The 23,697-nt window shown below is 41.0% G+C and overlaps 1 protein-coding gene across 2 annotated transcripts in view; it reads right to left on the reverse strand.

Moving 5' to 3' along the window:
* Positions 1–1,490: 1,490 nt before the first annotated feature.
* The window catches only part of CSRNP3 (cysteine and serine rich nuclear protein 3), a 140,749-nt gene continuing 118,542 nt past the window's right edge, over positions 1,491–23,697 (reverse strand). For both annotated transcript variants that reach the window (XM_033944200.1, XM_033944199.1), the window contains exons 3-5: positions 7,585–7,844; positions 5,730–6,026; positions 1,491–4,121 (exon numbers count right to left, since the gene is read on the reverse strand). In XM_033944200.1, coding sequence (XP_033800091.1) covers positions 3,057–4,121; positions 5,730–6,026; positions 7,585–7,844 — 1,622 coding nt within the window. In that variant the 3' untranslated portion in view covers positions 1,491–3,056. The remainder of the gene's footprint in view (positions 4,122–5,729; positions 6,027–7,584; positions 7,845–23,697) is intronic.

Genomic DNA, 23,697 nt, shown 5'->3' on the forward strand with positions numbered 1-23,697 from the left:
TCCATTCACATGTTTTTTAGGGCTTCAGACATGCCAAATTGGTTACCCATATTCACATAGTAACCAAATATCTCCGTGGCTATGGCTTCTTCATTTGCCCCCTCTGTTTTATATTATGGTAACTCTTATTATTTTCTTGTGTGATTTAAAGTGCTTAATGCTTAAATCGTAAATAAATATGAACTTATCTTAAAAATACTTTGTTTATTTCATTCGCTCTTATCGATTCGGGAAAGGGACCAGTCAATTCGACATGTTTCGCCGTTAGGCTGCTTCAAGAAAAAGTCCCCCTTTAACCATTTATGCAAACCATCCCAATCTATAGAACTTCTGTTAGGATAAGAGCGAATGAAATGAACAAAGTATTTTTAAGATAAGTTCATATTTATTTACTATTTAAGCATTAAGCACTTTAAATCACACAAGAAAATAATAAGAGTTACCATAATATAAAACAGAGGGGGCAAATGAAGAAGCCATAGCCACGGAGATATTTGGTTACTATGTGAATATGGGTAACCAATTTGGCATGTCTGATGCCCTAAAAAAACATGTGAATGGACTTTAATGCTAATAATACACTGGCTTAAGGGAGAGATTCTCTAATTCTAATCACTTGAGTTACCTACACTTATGTATTTATTCAGTAATGAATAAATAAAGTTGGATTTTAAACATGGATGATATACTAGGCATTTTCTCCATAGATACAAAAAAGGCCCCTGATGCTATGCATTGAGACTCTGATTCTATAAACGGTGCCTGAAGTTAGGCGCTTAGATTGGCTTAGCTTAAATTTTCAATTAGGCTTAATTGGTGCTGATAATTGAAAAGCGTCATTCAAAAGTAATTTTAAAACAATTAAAAAAAGAATTATCTGGTAGGTGCCTAACTCAGTAGGTGTCTACTCCGAGGGTGTCGTTGGATGTCGTAGGGCTCCTTAACTTAGGCGCCACATGGTATACTGTACGCAACCCAAATTAACAATTGGTGTGGTCAATTATCACACCATTTAACCCATTAAAAAACAACTTGGGCACGGATTTAAGTTATGCATTGATAGGTATCCTCAATAGGTGCCTAACCAAAAATGATTCATTATTTTTTTTAAGACTTATAGTAGTAAAGGGCTTTTCCAGTTTTGGAAGTCATTTTATAAAACCCCAAACCTCATTCCAGGTTGTTCTTTCAAAGTAAGATTATTCAGCATTTGCTAAGGTGCATGAATTTATTTTAAGAGGGGGTCAGGTTTACAAAACCAGACCGGCAACGAGCTTGCTACTTGCATCATATCCCAAACATTAACACCTGAGAGACCTCAAAATAAAGAAGCAGATGCAGTAAGTTCAACAACAAGGCAAATTTACATGTCAAACAGGTACATAACATATACTTCATAGCAATATAAAGACAACAAAATACTGAAACAGATAAGGAGTATTAGATTGCATTTAAAAATGTACATATAAATGTTTTCAGGAGCTGTTCTTCAGCAAACACAAATACTGGAACATGTGTTTCTCTTTCTTTTTTTTTTTTTTTACTGTTTTCAGAGCTACAAGAATGTGAGATAGGGTAAAGAAAAAGTCAGAAAATACATCTTTAGTCTTCCTACAGAATATAAAGTAAAAGAAGTTGTAGAATGTTGCAATCTCAGGTTTTTTTTCTTTATACACAGCTTATGGATAACAGGGCTGTAGCAGGCTGCTCATATGTTTGGAAACGGTCCTACAAGGTATTCGGAATAGCTACTGTGCTCAGAGGGCTATAAATGGTTAGTAAAACCTGATACTACTTTCATGTATCACTTAACATTCTGGTAGCAAGACTCTTTGGCTTTCCTGTCAGGTCTTTGCTTCACTTCGGTACAGCAGTTGTGAACTAGCCTAAGAATCGTTGTCTCTCTTTCATTCTGCAGAAATTTAAGAGGGTCTGTAAATTCTAAAGGACCTGCACGCTTCCCGAAATGAAAATGATCAACTTTCAGAAGCGCAATGTACTGCCAAGGGGCACTAAAGTGCATATATATAAGTGAAGGGTTAAAAGTTTCTGTAAGCATTCCACAGTTAGTCAGTTGTCCTTCAAGAAAATGCTTCCTTGCACAGTTCAGGAATCTCCTATTAGGAGTAATTGGGGAAAACACTGATTCAGACACTAGTGCAAGATTTCCCCAGATGGCAAAAAAGCATTGACTGATGACCATGGCAAAGTTTCTCTTTGTTCCGAATTCCTCAGGCTTCTGTGAGAGCTCACATTTAAGAAAATAATTCATTGTGAGGGAGGAACCTCCTGCTGGTTACCACTGTAATAGTCAGTCTATTATTAATATTAATAGCAATTAATATTAATGTACCTTTATTTATAGACTTTGTCGGAATATGAAAAATAATTCTACTATATTTAAATGATGCAATTAAAGATTTGTCTAAGCGTATCACATACAAAACCTTCTATATGGTATTACTGATGCATGCTCAGCAGAATTAAACTCTGAATCCTCTCTTTCTTAGAAATGAACATGCTGTTCATTTGTCTTAAAACATAAACACTAAACATACACAGAATGTCCATAAATAAATCACATATGGAACAAGTAAACCTGTATTTTTTTTTCACAAATAAAATCACTTTTACATGAGAATTTCTTCTGATATGGTAAAAACTAGGCTTCTGATTTTGATTATTTAATATACCAGATGTCTATCCTGAATTGACCCAATAATCTGAAACATGAAGAGCTGACTTAGCTGGTTTGAAAGTTTTCACATGATTGGCTTGTTTTGAAATATATAGAGACTTAAAAAAAAGTTGGCATTTTCTACTAGCAAGGAATCAGAATTCTTTTGAATTTGTAAAGTAAACCATTCCTCTTCCCCCTGTGTAGTAGCAGGGTCTTGAAAGGCAATACGAAATGAAAGATGAACAAATTGAGATTTGAGCCGAAACCTCTGTTTCTTTTCTCCACCCACGTGTCAAAAAATACAGTTATTCTAGGAAATCCATGCCGGCCACAGTAGACTTAAATAAAAGAAGTTAAGCTTGAATTGATGTGATCGTTACACAGGTACTGTTTCCACTACCGCTGATTTGATGCACTCTTTGTGCAGTTTACTGGTTCCTGAAAGGTCTATAGAAGTCTCGGTGAGATGCTCCGATAGGTGACGACTGCTTCCATTTAAACTGGAAACACATTCATCCCGAGATGGACTTTTTAAATAGGAATGAAATTCCATCTGAGGATGACTTGGCGCACGTTCAGAGTACAAACCATGAGAGGGAACATTGTTATCACCCTCCGTGGAGGAGCAACACACTATTACAGAGGGATTCGGTGCTGGAAAGTGAGAGCTGGTGGAGAAACTTTCTTCTGATTGCCTTGTGTAGTCAAGAAACTGTTCTGCAGCGATGCTGAAAGGCACCAGAGAAAGGCTACTGTTTTTGACACCGCCCCTCTCCGGGAATGCCTCAGAGATCTGGTTAGCAGGAACAGTGGGACAGTTCTCTATTTGATAGTACAAAGGTGAAGAATTTGTATAATAAGGTGCATTTTTAGCGTAGTTCTCATGTACTGCTGTGCCATCAGAATAACAAAGCACAGAAGGCAAGGGGATGGCCTCTGTACGGTTAGCCATTCCTTCTATAAACTCGTCAGCTTTTTCTTCATCTTCTTCATCCTCCTCCTCCTCCTCATTGTCATCATCATCCTCGTCCGAGTCACTTGGCGCCAAGCTTTGGGTGCTGGAATCTGTAGCTGCACTACAAAAGCTGCTGCCATCGTCATCCTCCTCCTCCTCTTCTTCGTCTTCCCCTTGGCAGTCGAAATCCTCAGCTGACTGAAAGTGCATCATTGTAGCCTGAGGCTTAGTTCCAATCTCAAAGTTCTCCGCAAGTGCATATTCAACAGGATGTACGGGCTGAGTCAGGGAAAGGCTGTGAGCACTTAATTCTTCATGGCACCCATTCACAGCCGAGGCTTGCTGCTCTCGGTTTCTTTCTATTTCAAGCTTCATTATTGTGTGCAAAAAGTGAGTCCGCACCCGGATGGGATTAAATTCAATTCTGCCTGCTGTGTTGCTGCAGCCTTCTTTAGTACAACCGCATGGGAAAGCCATACGATCCACCTTAATACAAGCCAAGAATACTTACATTAGTCATGCATGTATATCATAAACATTACAACCATACATCTCCTGCAATATCAGGTATCCTCTTATAGATAAACGAACACAACAGGGGAAAGAAGAATTTGCCTCAAAAATATCGCAGAAACCCAACAAGAGGCAAAACAGATGTCAAAATATCAACCAAAGGAAAAATACTTTATTGAGTCAATAGTAAAATACTATAAAAATAGACAGTCTATAATATAATGTCCATATATCTGGATCTAGGTCATGCCTAGATTGTCCCATCTAGGATCCCAGTTTTGGCATCCAAAGATGTCTTCATCAGGGGATGAATGGTCACTGCCGTGAGTACTTTTTGGGCGTGCTTTTGCCCTCACAGACGCTTTTCTTGTGCTTTGATGGTTGTATGTTTCCTGCCGGTTTTTGTTGTCCCTCACTCATGGCAGTATCCATTCATCCCCTGATGAAGGCATCTATGGATGCCGAAACTGGAATCCTAGTTGGGACAATCTAGGCAAGACCTAGATCCAGATATATGGACATTATACTATAGACTGTCTATTTTTATAGTATTTTACTATTGACTCAAAGTATTTTTCCGTTGGTTGATATTTTGACATCTCTTTTGCCTCTTGTTGTTGGGTTTCTACAATCCTCTTATACATAGTCATCTCAGTTGGTTAACAAATATACAGCTCCCCCATCATTATATTCAGATATCAAATCTACCCAGACTGATTCCCTGTAGTGACGTTGAAGCATGCAGGTAGTTTTGTAAATTACATTATGACATTCCCTCAAATTCTATAAAATCTGCCTAAAATTAGACATCTATATTGGCAGGCCTAGCTGACATAAGCAGGCATTAATTAATAGTCTTAATCGGAACTGATAATTGTCCATTAACAACTCATAATTGATGATAATTGGACATTAGGCACACAATTTTGTAGGTGCATAGCACAAAGAGGAATGCATCTAGTCCAAATCGCATACCTAAAATTGGGCGTGATAAGGGGGCGGATCGTGGGCAGGTTTTCACGTTAGGTGCCTGTTTTTGACTTAAGCATTATTGTGAGTACAACTTAGATGCATACATTTAAGCCCAAAAAAACCTTGTATAAATAGGGGGCGCATAAAAGTTAGTTCTTCTAGCAACACCTAATGCCACGTAGGCAGCGCTAAGCATGATTCTAACTTTTATAGAATCATGCTTAGTGCCGCACTAATCGGTGCTAATTTTTTAGGCAACATATATAGAATCGGGCCGACAGGTCCGAATTCTCTAAACAGCACCATTGGCGCTGTTTAGAGAATCACGCCTCCAGCAAAGGTAGGCACCAGAAATGTAGGCCAAGGTTTTCAAGGCCTAAATTTCCAATGCCTACCTTTAACGTGAATCACTAACACTACTTCCAGCATTAGCCACACCTACAGTTGTTGGGTGCAATTCCAGCACCATTTTTTAAGCTCCGGAAGGCACCTAGAAATCTCTTTTGAAAGAACTCTTAAACAGCATTTCCTTCTTAACATAGGCACCGATAGGGCGCCGTTTAGCTTTTTCTATACTGTTTCAAAGGTTGCAGGAACATTGCTCTTTACCTGGCATTTTATGCCTGCGAGGCTACAAGTGCAAGTTTCTGGATCGCAAAATACTCTGCATTCACAGCCACAATCTTCTCTTGATAGACGTATAGCCCGCAGCTCGTGCTTTTCTTCCACATCAATCTTTTTGACTCCAGAAGCACGCAGCAGTGCCCTCCGTTTCTTTGTTGGCAGGGGTTGTAAAAAAAAGTACTCATCAACCTCTGTGTTGTCTAAATCAAGATCCTCATCAGAAATGTCATCCAGTGTGAGGACTGTGGCTTTGTCATCCTCCATGGTACCATTCTTGGCCATCTATAATCCAGAACAGTGAACAAGAGATTTACAGTGTGAATTTAGGGGGACACCCATTTCCAACACATGTAAATGCAATAATTTTTTTTTTTTAATATTGCAAGCAGGAAAATGCTATTAAGTGTTTGATCAACAAGTTGAACAATCTAAGAGGCAAAGAGGGGCATAATAATAAAAAACAAAGGTCTAAGTCCCCTTTTGGCCTATGTTAGCAGACGTTGAAATTGGCAGCAAGGAAATGTCCATTCTCAAAAAAAAAAGCAATCTACTCACCCAGACTGCCACTACATCTATCCCTACACCACATTCCTGACCAAAAAATCACCCAAAACCCAAACGCCCAAACCCAGACCTTTTAGGCGAAGGAGGGGCCAGTCCTTCGCCTAAAAGCAGGATTCTGTAACCGGTGTTCGTCAAAAATCAACTTCGGTTACAGAATCCTGTAACTACCCCCCCCCCCCCACAAACAGCAATGATCGCGGTCCCCTCAGACAAAGCCCCAAACCGGAAGCAGGGAGCCTAGGCCCTCCTACTGAAGACGGCCCCTCGACACCCACGAATACCGGCAGTATGAAGTTTGCCAATCAGGTATGAATATACGATATGTGTCCACTAGAATGAAAATGTTTATGACTGCTGAGATGTTCCTGTGGAATAATCTAGCTGGTCCACTAAGGTTATGTGTAGAACATTCTACTTTTTAAAAAATTGCTTAAAACGAAGCTATTTGTGGATGCCTACTTATTTTTTATTTATTTATTTATTCTTTATTAACACTTTCAATAAGTGTAAACATAAGGTACAATCATTTTACACTTCAACATCACTTAATATACCATCAAAATCTAGTACAGAATAAATATCCCTCCCCCTCCTCATATCCAACAATTGTTCCAAGCATATGAAAATATAAAGTATCCCCACCTCACTCCCAACCCTGGACATGTATGAATGCCTACTTATGATATAGTATGTGATGTGTCCTTTTTGAACTCGTGCTATTTTTCTTTGTCGGGCAGTTGAAGAGAAGATGATGAGAGTACTCTGAGTATTACTGTTATGTTAAAAGATAAATTTAGGATGACCTTATTGGGTCTTTGTGTAATAGTTTGTTTATATTCCGTTTTTGCGAGTGTTATTCTGGAAACCGCCGAGATTATCAGTGGTATAAAAAATGTTTTAAATAAATAAATGCAATTTTAAAAGATATCACGTAACCAATCTACTTTCCAACCAAATGGCCAAATGGGAGTCTATAATTTGATATTAATTTTACTATCAGTCTCTTACATGCATTTTAGAAAATTAATGAAAACCTACTTGGTTAGTAAATTTGGAAAATAATTATTGTATGGTTTTACCGTAATTGATTATAAATTCAACAGTTAGGGTGTTGGTTTTATCTCTTGTAAATCGCATATGACCGTGAGGTATCTGCAATTCATAAATAAAGTTTTATGTTTTGGTAAATACAAAAAACTGAACCAATTTGGCTTGGATTGTTGTTACTACTGGATTGGCTGATGGAAATGAAAAGTAATAGGATGAGGACAGTTACCTTCAGTTTTAAAGAGTTCAGTTTTTCTTCTCTTAGGTGGTCCCTCAACATCTCTCTGTGGAGCCTCTTCTGCTCCATGGCAAACTCTCCGAGGGTGTACTGGCGAATACTGTTGTGACGGCTGGACATGCCCAAGGTACTGCCACCCTGGCTGGGGACACTGGTGAAGCCTTGTCTCCTCGTGAAGTAATACACTGTAACACAGTTAAAGTGAACATTCTTTGTCCGCAGGCGCTTCTCCCTTTTCAGGATTGAACACGCTAGAATCAAAGCATAAATAAATCCATGAATAGGCATGCAACGATCACACCTTTCAATCTGAATGTGTGGGGGAATAAAGAAAGAAAGAGCCTGTGCTTAACAAACTGGGATTTTGGTTTAGAAGAAAAATATACACCACCTGATATTCGGCAGTATTTAGCTGGCCAGAAATGTCTCCCAGACAGCTAAATACCACTGGTTATCTCTCACTGAACATCCTGGTCAGCGGAATGGCCAGTGACTGGCTATGCCATGCAACGCATCTGGTCACCCCCAATATTCATTGGCTGACTGGCTAAGTCTAACGGCAAGACAGGTCTGCCTAAACAGCAGGTGTATCTTTGGCTGCTATGCCTTTGCTGGTCAGCCGATTGAATAACCAGGTTTCCTATCTGGTCTGAATAGCAGCCCCAGAGAATTTAGATTCTGCAACTTGGAACATACTTCATCCTTTGCTGAAAAAAACGATTGATTGAATAGACATTGTAGAGTCACAGTAGTAGGGAAATGGGCATACAAGGAAGGCCACTTGGCCTATCACAATTCTGTGTTTCACGGTTTACAGAACATGCATAGCGGTCAACTCATGATTAAAATTTAGGTGTGACCATTTACGCCAACATCTAAATTCTGTGTAATTCAGGCGTATTCAATAACAGTGGGAGTCATTTATAGAAATGCACATGGCATGCCCATACCTCTCCTAGGGCCAAGCTCCTTTTTGAGTTTCCTTCTTTTTTGTTAAGTCATAGATTTTTCCCTTCACCCTTTTGAGATCCGTGCATTAGAATTTATGTACAACACTTTATAGAATACTCTTAGAAAGTTGTGTGTGTAAATTTTAATTAGTGCCAATTAGGGAGAATTCATCAAGAGGCACTAATCAATTTAGTGCGTGTTAAATGCTAAGACACCCATAGGAGTATAATGGGCATCTTAGCATTTAGCGTGTGCTAATCATTAGCGCGTGATAAATCGGTTAGCACATGTTAATTGTTAGTGCACACTAAATCGGTTTTCGCCCCTTGATGAATTCCCCCCTTAATGATAATAATTGCTTGTTAATGACCAATATCGGTGCTGATTGGTTTACTAAGCAATTAAGGGCTCCTTTTATCAAGCCGCGCTAGCGGGGTTAACGCGCACGATGTTTCATCATGTGCTAACCCCCGCGCTGGCCAAAAACTACCGCCTGCTCAAGAGGAGTTGGTAGCGGCTAGTGGTTTAACGCGTGCTATTACGCGCATTAAACCGCTAGCGCGGCTTGATAAAAGGAGCCCTAAGTTACATGCACAATTGTGCCATGCAGCCAAATTTAACCTGAGAATATGAATGTGCCAAAGAGGAAATGGGAAAGGAGAAAGGGATTGATTGGGACTTATGTAGTTCAAGCTACTTCAAGCATTTTCCCTATCTGTCCCGGTGGGCTCACAATGGGTTAGATTCACACAGCAAACTGATCGTGTACCGATCAGTTTGCGACCCCAACCTGATTCACTAACCTCTCCTCCGATCTGATTCTGATCCATGCATGCAAATGAGGGGAAATGACATGCAAAGTGGGCAGGGATGCGATTCACAAAACTTTTCAGGGAACACCGACTGGGCTGGCCGATCCAAAAAGAAGCCACTGCTGAGGACCAGTCGTTCAGGTCCTTTCCGACTGCCCTGCCTTCTGCCACCCTGCTTCTCTGTCCCGATCTGCTCTCTGCCCCGTCTCAGCCCTTCTCGTGCCTGCCCTGATCCGCTCTCTGCCCCGTCTCAGCCCTGATCTCCTGCCCTTCCCTGCACTGCAAGCCCGTGGTTTAAATACACAGATTTAAAGCAGGCTAAAATCACGGGCTCGCTGGACCAGAAAGTAAAAAAAAGTCACCTAAATGCATGCGCAGACCATCTACAGATGGTCTACGCATGCGTCAGGATCACTCTCTAGAGATCCGTGCGGTGGGTGGGGAGCGTGTCAACGATCATCCCCATTTGCATGCAGGCCTTTTGTGAATTTGTTGGCCTGCATGCAATCGGGCACAGATCGGACAAGGAATCGGGGTTAGTGAATCTAGCCCAATCTGTCTAATGTACCAAAGAGCAGGTGTAAACGTAAGCACATGAATTCCATGTGGTAATTTTCAAAGCAGAAGCACTCATTTTGAAAATTTGCTCGAAATACATGTGCGTAGCATAGGTAGTGGAATGCTGCTTTGTTTTGGGGGGTGGGGGGGGGCCCAGGAGCTCCATCCTAGTGTACGACTTCTCAGCAGCCCCTGAGTCCCAGGTCCCATACCTCTCCCTTTGCGACCTAGCATCCTTCAGCAGCCCCTGAGTCCCACCTCCTCCCGGTGCTTTAGTTTTAAATCTTCAGCAGTCGCCATGAGCAGGCCTGCCCCAGGAAGTAGAATGAAGGTTTTTGGGGCAGGCCTGCTGTTTGATGCTGCGTGGTGGCTGCCCGAAGATTTAAAGCATAACACCGGGGGAAGGGTGGGTGGAAGGGCTAAGCCCAGCGACCGAAAATTTTTGGGGAGGCCTCCCCTGTTCCGACGCTTATGGTGCTTAGTATTTATGCATGGATGCAGTTATGAGATTATCTTCCTAAACTGGCTCATGTTAATACATAGAATGGATTCAGTATATTTGAAATATTGGTAAAAGTGGAATTTTACATTAGAAAAAAATTAAATCTGAATATTTTTTATGAGCAATGCTCGATTTAATCTGGGTATATATTAGAGCATAGCAAGGAAAATGTGATGACGACCAAAACAAGTAGTTTTGAAAACTATGGGACTCAATCAAAAAATAAAGACGTCCAAAAACCGTCATAAGTCAGCACTTGGATATCCTAATTGCTGGGGTGTCCAAGTGCCAATTTTTGAAGCCAACTTTCTGGACATCTAGCAAGGCATTTTGCCCACTGTGCATCCAGAGATCTAGGGGATATTTTGGAAGGCATGTTATGAACTAATAACTTTAATAATAACTTTATTTATATATTATATTACATTACATTACAGATTTCTATTCCGCCATTACCTTTCGGTTCAAAGCGGATTACAAAAAGAGTTATGGAAGAAGGGTTACAACGTTAGATCAGAGAAGGTTTCCAAGAGAGGGAAAAGTAGGATCTGGGGTTAGGGAGGGGATGGTAAGAGGGGGGTTAAGCTTTATCATGGTATATATATACCACAATACCACAAATAGTTCAGAGTGGTTTACAGAGGAAGAGACTATATATAGACAGCAATAATACAAAAAACTTTCAAGATTACATTAGCATATTAAGATTAATTGAGTTTATCTGGGAGTGTTTTCGGAATGCACAGAGCTGAATGGGCTTTGGGTGGGTTAAACTTGGACGTCTTGTGGCGATAATTCAACCTTTCCTAGGATGACCTAGACAGAACTTAGATGTTTTGGGCTATACCTGTTTTAGAAACATCTAAGCACCGCAAAGGTACGCAAACTTACCAGATGACCACACTTCCCCAGTGGTCATTAACCCCCTCCCACTCCACAAAGATCTGAATGAAACAGTACATGCCTGACTCTAGAACAGCAGCACTTGGTATGGGAAAGTCTAGTAGAGCATCACACAGGTGTCAAGTAACCTGGTTGGTGGGTTAGTGAACCATAGAGAGAAGGATTCAGGCCCATAAGCCACTCTAACTTCTACATTTATGGTGGCCACCAAAACCCTACTCTATTGCCATATGTTCCACTTGCATAAGGGCTATTGGGGTAGTAGACAGGTGGGTATAATACAGTGGTCTCAAACTCAAATCCTTGCAGGGCCACATTTTGGATTGGTAGGTATTTGGAGAGCCGCAGATAAAAAATAGTGAATGTCTTATTAAAGAAATGACAATTTTGCATGAGGAAAAACTCTTTATAGTTTATAAATCTTTCCTTTTGGCTATGTTTTAATAATAATATTGTAATTTATAGCTAAAGAGACATATGATCAAGAAACTGTTTTATTTTACTTTTGTGATTATGATAAACGTACCGAGGGCCTCAAAATAGTACCTGGCGGGCTGCATGTGGCCCTCGGGCCGCGAGTTTGAGACCACTGGTATAATAGGTTTTGGGGGACTCACCATAAATTATAAGGGGGTTATTGTGAGATGTATATCTGGAACCCTATATATGAAGCTCACAGCAGTGCCCTCTAAGGTATCCCACTGCTTTTCAAAAATGGCCCACTATACCTTCCTTTTGTAGTTTTATTTTTGTGGCTAAGTAGCTACAAGCCTATAAGTTGGTGACTTTAACAGCCAAGAGCACTTTCCGAATGCTAACCCCTGACCTCAACATCTGTGGTTAACTGAAAATGACATCTCTAATTTAACAACCATTTTATATTTCTGTTCTGTCCTCGATCTTGTTTTATTAATTCTTAAATAATTTTATTCAAGAATAAACTTAAGAAGAAAACATCTGGGTTTTAAGCACCTTAAATGACAAGTTAGAAACAGAGAAACATAGAAACACGATGGCAGATAAAGGCCAAGTGGCCTATCTAGTCTGCCCATCTGCAGTAACCATTATCTCTTCCTCTATCTAAGAGATCCTTCATGCCTATCCCAGGCTTTCTTGAATTCAGACACAGTTTGTCTCTACCACTTCTTTCGGAAGACTGTTCCAAGCATCGAATATCACTCTTTCTGTAAAAAAGTATTTCCTCAGATTACTCTAGAGCCTATCACCTCTTAACTTCATCCTATGCCCTCTCATTCCAGAGCTTCCTTTCAATTGAAAGAGACTCGACTCAGGCGCATTTACAGCATGTAGGTATTTAAATGTCTCTATCATAGCTCCCCTCTCCCGCCTTTCCTCTAAAGTATACATATTGAGATCAAGATAGAGTGATCCAAGATGTAAACTTTTCTTTTTTGTATGTGTTGTTTATAACAGAAGAGGCGAAAAGAACAATGCTCCCAGTGGAACAACTGAAAGACCATGAATAGCAATTGCCTTTATATTTTTTTATGCAGTTTTAGCTAGGCCAGGAAAGCTGTTCTGGTGTCTACAGCACTTTGATGCCTGTGCTTTTTGCAGAAAGGTACAAATGGGTATTAAGCATACAGCAAAGACTATACACTACTGTATTTCCATGAGTCTGTTAAACTGAAGCAGTCTGCCAGAATTATACTGAGTTGCTGAATCCAAGCTGAAGATGGACTACTCCTGCACACAGGGTAAGTAGTACAACCCATTTTTATTTTATTTAAAAAAAATGTACAGTCTGCTCCATGCAAAGTATGAGGCAGACAACAATAAAAACATACAAAATATCAAATCACTATAAAATTTTCAACACATTTCCAATGTATTCATAAACAACACATCAATCTTACATTTTTACATTTATGACCGATGTTATGTTTACAAAAAGCGTGATAGATGTGTGGAACAGTCTCCTGGTAAAGGTGGTGGAAACAAACACGATGTCTGAATTCAAGAAAGCGTGGAACAGGCACCTGGGATATTGTAGGGAAAGGAGGAGATAGTGGATGCTGTTATGTTTCTATCTATGTTTTCTTTTTTTTTTTTGTAAATCTTTATTGACATTTCAAACTTTTATAATGTATACAATTGAAAGAATCAGAAAAACTATATGAAAATACATTATCATCATCACAATTATTACCTTATACAATTTTTCCACCCCTTCTTATCCTTGTTATAAACAATAATATGATATTATATATTATACTATCTATATAATTATACTCTTCCATACAAGCAAAAATCCAACGGAACTGCAGTGATATATCGAACAACAAACAAAAGGAAAAAACTGCAGGAATGGTGTACAAGATACCAAGTCTTTAATCAACAAACATAAAAATGAACATGTGGGGAGAGTGTGGTGCAGTGGTTAGAGACACAGCCTCAGCATCCTGAGATTGTGGTTCAAATCCCACACTGCTCCTTGCGACCCTGGGAAAGTCTTTTTCTTTCAGACACTGGTCCACAGCCCTGATGCAGCCTGAGGGCGAAACAACATCTAACTTAACGTTGGCAAGAGGACTAACAGAGACAACAGGAATGATAACGATTTTCAACACACCCTGCCAGGGATTTGAAGTTAAGTCCTTGTTTTTCTAAGAACTGTGAGCAAATTTTTGGTTTAACAACAGGGCAGGAGGGGAGCATGAACCGGTGAGGTTAGTTCCCTTTCTAGTGTGATTGTTAAGTGTGAGGCTCTGCCTCTTTGATAATAGCTGAAAGAGATTTAGGTGTTCAGGAGCTATTCAAAGCAGATTAACACCTCTGAATAATTTGGACTATGAATTTTGAAATAATTTTTGAGAAGGGTATTTTTTTAAAAAATAAGTATATGTTTCTCATCCTGTATATAATTTTGGTGAAAGTCACTTAATCCCCCATTGCCCAAGGTACATTAGATAGAGTGTGAGACTGCCAGGACAGATAGGAAAAAATGCTTGTGTACCTAAATGTAAACCACTTAGACTATAAGTCGGATATAAATGCATAAATAAATAAAAACAGTTTCTATCCAAAATATGGTCCAAGAAGATTGGTGTACCAGGAATTTGTATTGCTCAGTTGTCTACAAACTGTTTTTTCCAGTTGCCATCCATATGATACCTTAGTATGTGATTTTGGGGACCCCTGAGGAAGGAGTGTATCTTCAAAACACGGACTGTGTCGGGTCCCTGTTCACCAATCTTCTTGGACCATATTTTCGATACAAACTGTTTTATGTTCATTTTGATGTTTGTTGATTAAAGACGTGGCATCTTGTACACCATTCCTGCAGTTTTTTCCTTTTGTTCATCATATCTACACTATTTTTATGGAAGAAAACATAGACAGAAGGGTCTGGATTCTGCACATGGCACCTATGGCCACCTACAAAAACACCACCGCGGTGCCATTTGCAGAATCATGCCTACAGTTAAACAAAGGCGCTGGTAATGTAGGCCAGGGTTTTGAAGGCCTACATTCCCGGCACCTATGTTTAATGAGAATCACACCTACAAAGGTGCCTAAGATCATTTGCAGCATAAACCATGGCACTTTGACCTTAGGGCCAACGTAGATGCATTTATGGTGGCCTTTGTAGGTGCCTACATTTTTTAAAATGGCATTTTAATTGATTTTAAATTATGTGGTCAATTACCGTGACGATTAACACCAATTAAAACAATTAAATTAGTTAGCGGTAGGGTGCCTAACTTAGGGCACTGTTTAGAGAATTTGGGCCGCGGTGCATATTGTTCTATGAATTTTAAACAAACTTCTGGCATCTGCATTCTGCAGTATCATTTCTGGAGCATCATTTCAGAAGTATTAGCATTTAAAAAAAATAGCTGATAATTTGTTACTGCTTCTAGCATATTTTGAATAAAATGATATTCTTGGGACCATCTTAGTAAGCCAATGGCATTGAATTCTGAGCCATGCTCCTGTATGGGGAAGAGAAAGGTGAAGGTGTAGCTACGAGTATTATTTATCGGTCATTTCTGCTGAAGCCAAGTTTCAAGTTTACTTGGGTCTTCATATACCACTTAGAGAATGACACAGTGGCAGTTACCTGCAGCTAGCTGCAGGTAACCTGCCGAAACGGTGGGGGGGGGGGGAGGAAGTGCTCACTGCGGGCACAGGGACAAGGCCATCCACCGCCCCATGGAGCGGTGAATGGCCTTGTCCCCGCAGTTAAGGAAGGGAAGGCGCGCGGCCCCCTCCCTCCCTCCAGCCAAATCTATCTCCCTCCCTCCCCCTTACCTTCGCGGCGCTGTAGTAAAGAAACTTACTGAAGCCGGCGAAGCCTCCCTGTCTGCAGTCACGTGTGTATGGGTGGAAGCTTCTCCTCTGACGCAACTTCCGGTTGCATCAGAGGAGAAGCTTCCGCCCACACACACGTGACTGCAGGCACAGGCAGGCAGCCTCCGCTGGCTTCAGTATGTTTCTTTACTAACGTGCCGCGAAGGTAAGGGGAGGAAGGGAGATTCTCGGGCTGCTGAAGGGCGGTGAGGTGGCAAGAGGGAAGGGTGGATGCTGCGGGGACGGGGCGGTGAAGGGGATGGTGGTCCGGGGACAGGGTAGTGACGGGGACAGTTTTTTTTCCCCATGTCATTCTCTTTTATAAGCAAAGCGGTTTCCAATTTATACATAGTATTAAAACGTTTTTTTAAAATATAAAATAGAGGGAACAAATTCACATTTAGGATATGGGCATAACGTGATATACATGGCCAGATGGGGAGGATACATTGCTTAAAATAAAAGAAAGGGGAGGTAAAAAAAACAAAAGGAATAAAGGGGATCTTTAAGGTAGGGCCTGATGTGTGAGGTTTTCTGAATAAGAGATTAAGTATAAATCTCAAAAGCATCTCTGAAAATAAATGTTTTAAGATTAGATTTACAGTTATTGAGATTCTTTTCTTGTCTCAATGTCAGAGGTAAAGCGTTCCACGATGTGGGAGTGGTTACAGAGAAGATTGTTTTACGTGTTGTGTCATAAAATAATTGACGAACTGAAGGGACGGCTAAAAGGTATTGTTGGGAGGAGCGTAGGTCCTATGTGAATCATTAGGGATTAGCAACCTATCTATAAATGATGGAATATGATTAGATTGGACTTTGAAGGCAAGAAGTAGTATTTTGAAAGTAATCCTATGTGAAATAGGTAGCCAGTGGGCTTTTCTGAGGAAAGGGGTTATGTGGTCGAATTTTTTAGCGTTAAAAATGATTTTTACAGCAACGTTTTGAATGACTTGTAATCTCCTGAACTCTTTTTGAGTGATGGCCTGGCAAAGTGAATGAGGTTCCGTTAAAGATGACTTTTGAAGATCGATCTGTGAAATAGGATACGAACCAGTCCATGACCTGGTCAGATATACCTATTTCTTGAAGTCGCAATAGAAGCAGGCTATGGTTAATGGTATCAAATGCGGAAGAAAGATCTAGAGAAATAAGTAGTACAGATTGATGGTGGTCGAGATGATATAGTATTTTAGTGGCGAGTCCTAGCAAGGAAAGTTCTATGGAGTGACACTGACGGAAGCCAGTTTGGTTGGGATGTAGTACATTGGTTTTCTCGACAAAATCAGAGAGTTCACAAAAGACTATCTTTTTGGTGAGTTTGGCCAGGAATGGTATATTTTCTATGGGGCGGTAGTTTGACAAATCTTGGATACTGGCGTTTTGGTCCTTGATGATCGGAAAAATTACTGATTTTTTTCATATCTCAGGTAAAGATCCGGAAGACAAACTAAAATGGACCAAGTCTTTTATGTATGGACCAAAGATAGGAAAGAATCGTTTTAATAAAAAGGGGGGAATGACTTCTGTGTTAGACCCTTTTAATTTTTCCACAACAGGATGTCCGGGGCTGTACTTGGAGAGACCTCCCAGGAAAGAGACTTGGGAGTTCTGATTGATATGTCAATGAAGCCGTCTATGCAATGTGCGGCGGCAGCGAAAAGGGCGAACAGAATGCTAGGAATGATTAAAAAGGGGATCATGAACAGATCGGAGAGGGTTATCATGCTGCTGTACCGGGCCATGGTGCACCCTCACCTGGAATACTGCATCCAGCACTGGTCGCCGTACATGAAGAAGGACACGATACTATTCGAAAGAGTCCAGAGAAGAGCGACTAAAATGGTTAAGGGGCTGGAGGAGTTGCCGTACAGTGAGAGATTGAAGAAACTGGGCCTCTTCTCCCTTGAAAAGAGGAGATGAGAGGGGACTTGATCGAAATGTTCAAAATACTGAAGGGAATAGACTTAGTAGATAAAGACAGACTGTTCACCCTTTCCAAGGTAGGCAGAACGAGAGGGCACTCTCTAAAGTTGAAAGGGGATAGATTCCGTACAAACATAAGGAAATTCTTCTTCACCCAGAGAGTGGTGGAAAACTGGAACACTCTTCCGGAATCTGTTATAGGGGAAAACACACTTCAGGGTTTCAAAACAAAGTTGGACAAGTTCTTGCAAAACTGAAATATACGCAGGTGAGGCTGGACTCATTTAGAGCACTGGTCTTTGACCTGAGGGCCACCGCGTGAGCGACTACTGGGCAGGATGGACCACTGGTCTGACCTAGCAGCAGCAATTCTTATGTTCTTATGTTGTAAAATCGCTTATGTGTGTCGTTTTTGGCACTGGAATGATCCAATGACTGAATAGAATACCCTGTTTTGGCTTTTCCTTCTTCACGGGACGTAAACAATCCAACAACCTTCTGTTCAGATTATTTTCACTGAAATAATGACACCCTGTTCCATCGCCAACTTGATGTGTAGACAAGAACGTCTTCTTTCTAAGATGTACCCATCTAAACACATCTGGAAAAACTGACATGTTTTCACCTAGGAAAGTAGTATTTACAATACATTGTAAATACTACTTATAATAATACAATTGCAGTACCACTTCTTTATCCTGTAAAAAGACAAAAGATACAAAAAGGGTATTTCTTCTAAAGATTTCAATATCAAATAACTCCTAAATGGTTGAAACATCTAGTTTGAGCTTCTATCTCTTGTTTATTTAACAATTTGTTGTTCTTAAATAATAAATCTTCTGCATAAGTGGTAAATGTGCCTTCAAGAATTTCAAGACTGATATAAAAAAGGATGTAACAAATCTCTAGGTGTTACAAATCGGAACGTTCAATAATCTAAAATTCAAATTCCTATTAGAATTTTCCAAATTCTCAATTTTTCTCACAAATACATTCTTATCTTGAATATGTTATGCAGATATACTTTTTATATGTCAAAGTCCTTTAAAAATTATCAAATTGGCGAATATAAGGTCATCTGGAAGCATTGGATGATTGCAGGAACACATGTATTAGAAGATGTTATTTCTAATGATAAACTGCTTGAATTTTCACAGTGCAACATAAATATGGACGTAATTCACAAAGTTATAGATGGTTGCAACTGAAGCAGGCCATTCAGGTAGGGTTCCCTGAATGGAAAAATCTCACTAATCAATATAGTTTAGAGTTCTTATGCTTTCAGGTGGACTTCATTATGGACACCCTAAAATTATAGAACCATTTGGAGGCTACCAAATGGTGATCTGTGATCAGATATATACAATAGAGATGCTTGATGTAAGTTTGCCAAAGAGAAAGTAAAAGTGAACTTGTGTATGAAAAAGAAAGAGGGAGAGAGCAAGAGAAAGCAAAAAGGGAAGTTTGGTGGTGGAAGAGGGGGTTGCATAGCAAGTTTTGGATTCTCTGCTAAGTCAGAATCCAAGAATAAAATCCAGTACCATAAGCCTTTATTCACCACTAAAGGGAGGCACCATTGTTCCCTACAAAATACTATAATTATAGACCACCAGGTCCAGCCACTAGGTGTTGATCTTGCATAATGCCTAGCACTCCCTCCCCCCTAGGAATTATTAATACTCCGTCTGCAGCATCTCCCTGCCCTAACTGAATATCAAATCCGGGTATCCCAGATAACACTAAGTCACCAGGAGAGAGATTTTATTTGTAGCATTAATTGAATATACAGGGGAAGTGTGAAAAAGAGGAATTAAATCATTGAGAAATATAAATCAGACAGTTCTTGTGAGATCTGACACAAAGAATTAAAATGCCCTGTCAGACAGTGGCTGATTCTTGATTAATGATAACACTGCTGAATGTTCTAGAGTTAGTCACATCTCTTTTTTTTTTTAATCTTTATTAATTTTCATTCTAAAAACAGTGCATACAAAAATTGCATAACACGTTGCCTAAAAAAACAGCACTTATATCCATCAGTGAAATACATAAGAATAATTTTCACACACACACACACCCCCGATTTCAATATATTCAAGATGAAGTCATGGTTACTATAAATGAGGACCATTGCTTTACTTAGCTGATTCTTCTCTCAGCAGTGTAAGTAAAAGATTCCCATTAAGAAAAGTTTATAGCAGTTGTTCTTATCGTATATCCTATCTCCTCATTCACAAGCAACATCATATGCTGCTTCTAATACCTCAGGTATCAAGCAGACAGCACCATGCAATGGGTAATGGAATTTTGATATCATGCCTTATGTTTCTTATGTTATGAAGAATGTGGGGCTCATAATCGAAACAGAAATCCATCTAAAAACTCATCCAGATTGGCACTTGGACGAACAAAAAGACAGGTTGTCCAAGTACCGCTAATCGAAACAGCTTTTTAGACATATCCATAGACTTTTTAGGCCTCTGAATCCCGCTGTGCGCCCAGAGCAGAAAAGGACATTTTTGGAGGAGTGGTGAGGGTGGGATTTGGGTGGGACGTGGGCTGATCTAGACTTAGTCGTACTGCAGGGATGACTGAAAGTTTTACGAGGCTGCCTGGAAGGAACTTATACGTTGTGACTCAGGCGATCTAAAAACAGGTCTAAGTGCCCAGAAGGTATCCAAAGTGACAAGAGAACCACTGCAGACACAAATTACAGACCCCCACACTCAGTGACCCCCCTGCCACAAAAATCGGAATAAAAACATACATACCTGCCTCCAGAACATCAGCACCAGACATAGGAAAGCCTAGTAGTCAGGGGGGGGGGGTTGGCTAGTGACCCATAGAGAGGATGGACCCAGGCTCATTAGCCACTCTAACCACTGCATTCATGGTGGAAAATGTGAGTCCACCAAAACCCCTCCAAACCCTACTGTACTGCCATATAGGTGCCATCTGCGACCATAAGGGCTATTGGGGTTGTAGACAGGTAGGTATAGTAGGTTTTGTGGAGGCTCGCCACGACCTGCAAGGTTGTTGTGGTGAAATGTTTATATGGCACCCTTTTTGTGAAGTTTACAGTAATGCCCTGTAAGGTGCCCCACTACTCTTGCTGTGTCTGGGTGGCCAGTCCATCACTTTGCTAGCTCCTCCTATGTCCATAAGGTCTTGTTCTAGGCATTTGGGACTTGGATGATTTTTGGGGGATGATTTTTTGGATCAGAATGTGGTATAAAGATAGACGTAGTGGCGGTATGGATGATCAAACAGCTGGACATAGAAATAGACGATTTTTGAGAAAAAAAAAAAGATTTTGAACGTATTTTTCAAGAATGGACTTTGAATGCTGTTGACTTTGGGTGACTAGCACCCTAGGCCTAAAATGGACTTAGACATTTGTTTTGATTATGCCCCTCCACATATTTCATGATTATACAGAGAATCCATTATAGCTCATGCCAGAACTTCAGAGGGCCTACAACATTTTACAAAATATGACACAACATGACATCTCTAGGATTGTGCTCAGATTACAATAGCCTATGATAAAGAATAAAAAATTTTTTATTTTGCCAAGTATTGGGCTCTGTGCTGCCAATGCTTTTATTAACTTTTTTTCACCAATACAATTAAATTTGTTAAGGCACTGTTTCAACTGTATTCAATGGCACTGACAAAAAAGCTGTGTTGAAATTTAACACCAGAATAACTTTATTTTACACATCTGTACAGGAAATTTTATTTGTATGCTAGTATATTCATTAATTAATTATTCTATGAGCCATTTCCATAACTTATAGTTGTTATGAGATCAAGACCACTTAGGGCAGTACTTCTCAGATTGGGGATCATAACAGCATTTGGGGTCACAACCTGGAAATTTGGTGAGCTTTGGGTTTTTTGTGTTTTTTTTTGGGGGGGGGTTTGGAGTAGTTGTTAATATACATTAATGGAATAGGATATGATTTTTGCCTCTTATCACGTTAAACAGCATGTTAATGGAAGTCACTATGGACTGTATAATAATGTGATACAAGGTTTGAAAATGAATGCAAAGCATGGAGGGTAGAGAGCCTTGAGAGCTGAGTGAAGTCTCGCTCTCGAGTTCTGGGCTGTTCCCGATGCCCTCAGCAGGCAGTATGCTCAGTGTAGTGATTTGCAGAAAACTGGAGATTTCCATCTGGTGAAGGGGAGTTGTAGTTTGCAGTTGGGTAGGTAACTGCTGTCTTCCTTGATTTCAAGAAAAAGACCTTCAGAGTGAAACCCACGTTATTTCACTTGGTGATCATCTTGTTTCTTCCAAGCAACTCTGTTTAAAATAATGTAAACACTTAATCCTTCATGGCCCGGGTACAAAATAAATAGGTGAATATGTGCAGGTATTCTTGGGAATAGAGAATAGGTGGAACAGAACCTTAATTGTGTATTTTATATAATATACATGCATGTGCCTGTTATTACCAGCACCTACACTTGCACAATTACTCTGGCCTCAAACCATAGCTAGACATTTGGCCGACGGACATTTCTACAACAGATATCTCACTGATCGGACATTTGATCGACATTCGATGAAATGTCTGTCGGCCAAATGGGCTCACAGATATTTGTCCAACCGACATTTCACCAAATGTTGTTCAAATGTCTGTTTGGTGAAATGTCCATTGGCCAAATGTCCAGGAGCCAGGCATAAATTTGTGTGCCTGCTTTCTCTAAGGTAATCTTATAAAGGCACACATTAGTGCTGCCCGATTCACGATTCAAATCGGTTCACCAATTCACTTTGGGTGAATCGATTCGAATCGATTTAAATTTTTAAAAAAATCAATTTCCTGATTCGGACCCTCCCCCCTCGACCCCTAAAGCAGGAGCGGCAGCGCTGCTCTTTCTGGCCAGCCACTGCCACATCTGCTTTAGAGGGCAGGAGGGAGAGTCAATCGGGAAGTGCTGCTGTCAGCTTCCCCCCTGGCCTGCCCGAAGGACATCGCATCGAATCGCACCCCCTGAAGGACTGCCATCTCCTGGGAAGGCCTCCGTGTTCCCCCACCCTCCGGGAAAGCCTCCGTGTTCCCTCTGGCCTCCCCGCAGCGTTTACCTTATAGCTGCAGCCTGCAATGAAGATCGCGGTTACAGCGTCTTTACTAAGTGCTTTCAGCTCTTTCGTCCGCCCGATCCTGCCTCTGATGTCAGAGGAGGGGCGGGACCGCAGCAGAGGAAAGAGCTGAAAGCACTTAGTAAAGATGCTGTAACCGTGATCTTAATTGCAGGCTGCAGCTATAAAGTAAACACTGCGGGGAGGCCAGAGGGAACACGGAGGCCTTCCCGAGGGGGGAGGGCAGTCGTTCAGGGGGTGGGACAGGCTTTGGGGGGATGCAGGCCTTTAAGGGGAGAACATGCCTTTAAGGGGGGGTACATACCTTTAAGGGAGGGGACAAGCCTTCAAGGAGGGGGCAAGCCTTTAAGGGGGGACAGGCAGACCTTCAAGGGGGGGACAGGCCTTCAACGGGGGGACAGGCCTTCAACAGGGGGACAGGCCAGGGATGGTGGCACAGGCCTTCAGGGGGGACAGGCAGGCCTTCAGGGGGGACAGGTCTTCAAAGGGGGGACAGGCAGGCCTTCAAGGGGAGGGGACAGGCCTTCAAAGGGGGGGACAGGTCTTCAATGGGGAGATAGGCAGGCCTTCAAGGGCGGGGACAGGCCTTCAGGGATGGGGGTATAGGCCTTCAAGGGGAGGTGCAGACCTTCAGGGGAGGGGGCCCTGGTGTAGAAGTACACGGAGGGAAGGAAGGGGGGTTCAAAGAGATGTGCATATGCTGGACTTTGGGGGGGGAAGAAATAATGGGTCTAAAAATAGAGAGGGAGAGAGAAGATGGACAATGGGATTTAGGGAGGGAAGGAACAGAAAGGGAGAGAAGTTGGACACAAGGGATGATGTGGAGGGGGGATAGAGATACTGGATAGGAGGGTAGTTGGGAAAAGAAAGGGAGAGATGGTGGACCTGGGGTGGTGGGGAAGGAGGGAGAGATGCTGGATGAAAGGGTAGTTAAGAAAAGTGGATCTGTGGATGGAGACGAAAAAAAAAGAAAGATGCCAGACCTCCGGGGGAGGGAAGGGAAACGGAAGGGGAGGACAGAGATG

The sequence above is a fragment of the Geotrypetes seraphini genome, chromosome 5, assembly GCF_902459505.1.
Source record: "Geotrypetes seraphini chromosome 5, aGeoSer1.1, whole genome shotgun sequence".
In the NCBI taxonomy this organism is placed as follows: domain Eukaryota; kingdom Metazoa; phylum Chordata; class Amphibia; order Gymnophiona; family Dermophiidae; genus Geotrypetes; species Geotrypetes seraphini.